The 2,096-nt window shown below is 50.0% G+C and overlaps 1 protein-coding gene across 1 annotated transcript in view; it reads right to left on the minus strand.

Moving 5' to 3' along the window:
* Positions 1–2,096, minus strand: part of KIAA1671 (KIAA1671 ortholog) — a 198,669-nt gene that overhangs the window by 170,859 nt on the left and 25,714 nt on the right. The window contains exon 5 of the mRNA XM_011975337.1: positions 407–541. Coding sequence (XP_011830727.1) covers positions 407–541 — 135 coding nt within the window. The remainder of the gene's footprint in view (positions 1–406; positions 542–2,096) is intronic.

Consider the following 2,096-nt stretch of genomic DNA (forward strand, 5'->3'; position numbering starts at 1 on the left):
AGAGAAGGAGGAATCAAGATCCTGTTTTCCAGGTAAAGAAACTGAAGTGCAGCGAAATTAAGTAAATTGCTCGAAATCTCAAAGAGGTTGACAGGAGACAGTGCTGGGATTTGAACCCAGGACTTTCCAACACCAGTGTATGTTCCCTTAACCACTCCATGCCAGGTATTGCTGGGCTGGAAACTCAAGAGGAAGAAGGTTTCCCCAGCAGAGCCACCAGACACCCTCCACATCAAGAACCACGACACAGCTAGTCAGGTGACACCAGATTCCTGGACATTTGCCTGCTACCCTCAACCCTGTCAGGGCCCTGGGCTGTCTGGATGCTCCAAAAACCACATTCACAGCAGTGTCCAGCAACCAGCACCCCCTGTGCAATCCTCTCCAGCCGTGTGGTATCACTCACCACAAAGGGACCGCTCCTCCTGTCCTTACAGAAGCTGTGGCTTCTCCGGGGGACCGAGGCCACAGGCGACACCTGCTGGAGCAGTCGCTCCTTCTCCTGGGGGGCATCCTCCTTCTCCAGGTCCCGTGGCAGCACCTGAGACACAGAGCACAAGAAAAGGACTTTACTGGCAGCCTTCCCATTTACAGGAAAAAAAATATTATGCCAGGAGTCCACTGTGTACCAAAAAGGGCAAAGAAGAAAATGAAACCCCCAGAAATCCCCCACCTTAATGATCACAGGTAACATGTAGGGCAGTAGCTCTGGGTTCAAATGGCCCAGCCTCAGCCATTTAATAACTGTGTGACCTCAGGTGGGTGCCTTAACCTCTCTCTGAGCCTCAACTATCTGGGAAAGGAACCATGATAACAGCACCCAGTTTCTAGGGGCTAAGGAACAGCATTTGGAATGTACATGACGCAGTATAGCCACCAGGGGGCAGACGTGCACAAGTCCTGGGCACCTGGCTTGGCTTACCCTAGCTAGCCTCCTCCATACCTGGCATCTGGGGAGCCCTCCATAAATGGTGGCCGGCCTCATTACTGCCAGTGGTCGTTCTTGGTGACCTTATTTTAATCATCTCTTTATGCACCCAAACACACATGCACAGACACAGAGAAACGGTGCATGCACAGCACAGCACCTCCAGTACATCTACTTGGAATCCTGCTGTGTTTTTCCACTTAGTTATATATAGGGGAAACATTCACAGGCCAGGACTCCAGGATGCATATTTTATACGCTTCACACTCTCCCTGCGTGGACAAGGAAAGAAAGACCCAGAGATGGGAGGGACCTGCTTAAGAACACACAGCACCAGGAAGAGCAAGACTGAATTTCTAATCCCTTCTCTCACAGCCTCTTTTCTGGATGCCTTCAGAGACCCTCTGGCTTTCCTCCTAACCCCCTGGCTGTTTTTGATCAGTATCCCCACATGTCTCAGGCCAGCCGCAGAGCCTTTTCTCCTTTTGCTACATCATTCCCTCTGGGATCTCTCTTCACGCCCCCCATGGCTTTAAATAAATCCCATCTACACCCAGATGCCTGCCAATTCTGCTTCTCGGTGTTGGAACTCGACTTGGAGATCCCACTGCTCACTCAACATCTCTTGGAAGCTCACACTCACCTCAGATCCACGTGCTCAAAACACGCCTCTTGATTCCATCTCTCCACAGTTGCTCTTCCCCTACTTTGCCCATCCATCCCCCAGCTGGGGAGGCCAAGACCCTCGGGTTGCCCTCCATTCTCCTCCCCATTCTCTCCCACTTTTCTTCACCCCATCAGCAAAGCTGAGACTCTACCTGCAAAACATGCTGCAGATCTGACATCCTATGTACCAAAATCAACTTGAAATAGACCAAAGGCCTAAAGGTAGGAGCTAAAGCTAGAAAATTCTTAGAAGAAAATATAGTTGTAAATCTTCAAGACCTAGGTTTAGGCAGCGGTTTCTTAAATATGACACCAAAGGCATAAACAACAAAAGTAGAATAGATAAAACAGACTTCTTCCAAATTAAAAACTTTTGTGCTTTAAAGGGTGCCATTAAGAAAGGGAAGGCCAGGCGCAGTGGCTCATGCCTGTAATCCCAGCACTTTGGGAGGCCGAGGCAGGTGGATCACCTGAGGTCAGGAGTTTGAGACCAGCCTGACCA

This window comes from Mandrillus leucophaeus, unplaced genomic scaffold (assembly GCF_000951045.1).
Source record: "Mandrillus leucophaeus isolate KB7577 unplaced genomic scaffold, Mleu.le_1.0 Scaffold154, whole genome shotgun sequence".
NCBI lineage: Eukaryota > Metazoa > Chordata > Mammalia > Primates > Cercopithecidae > Mandrillus > Mandrillus leucophaeus.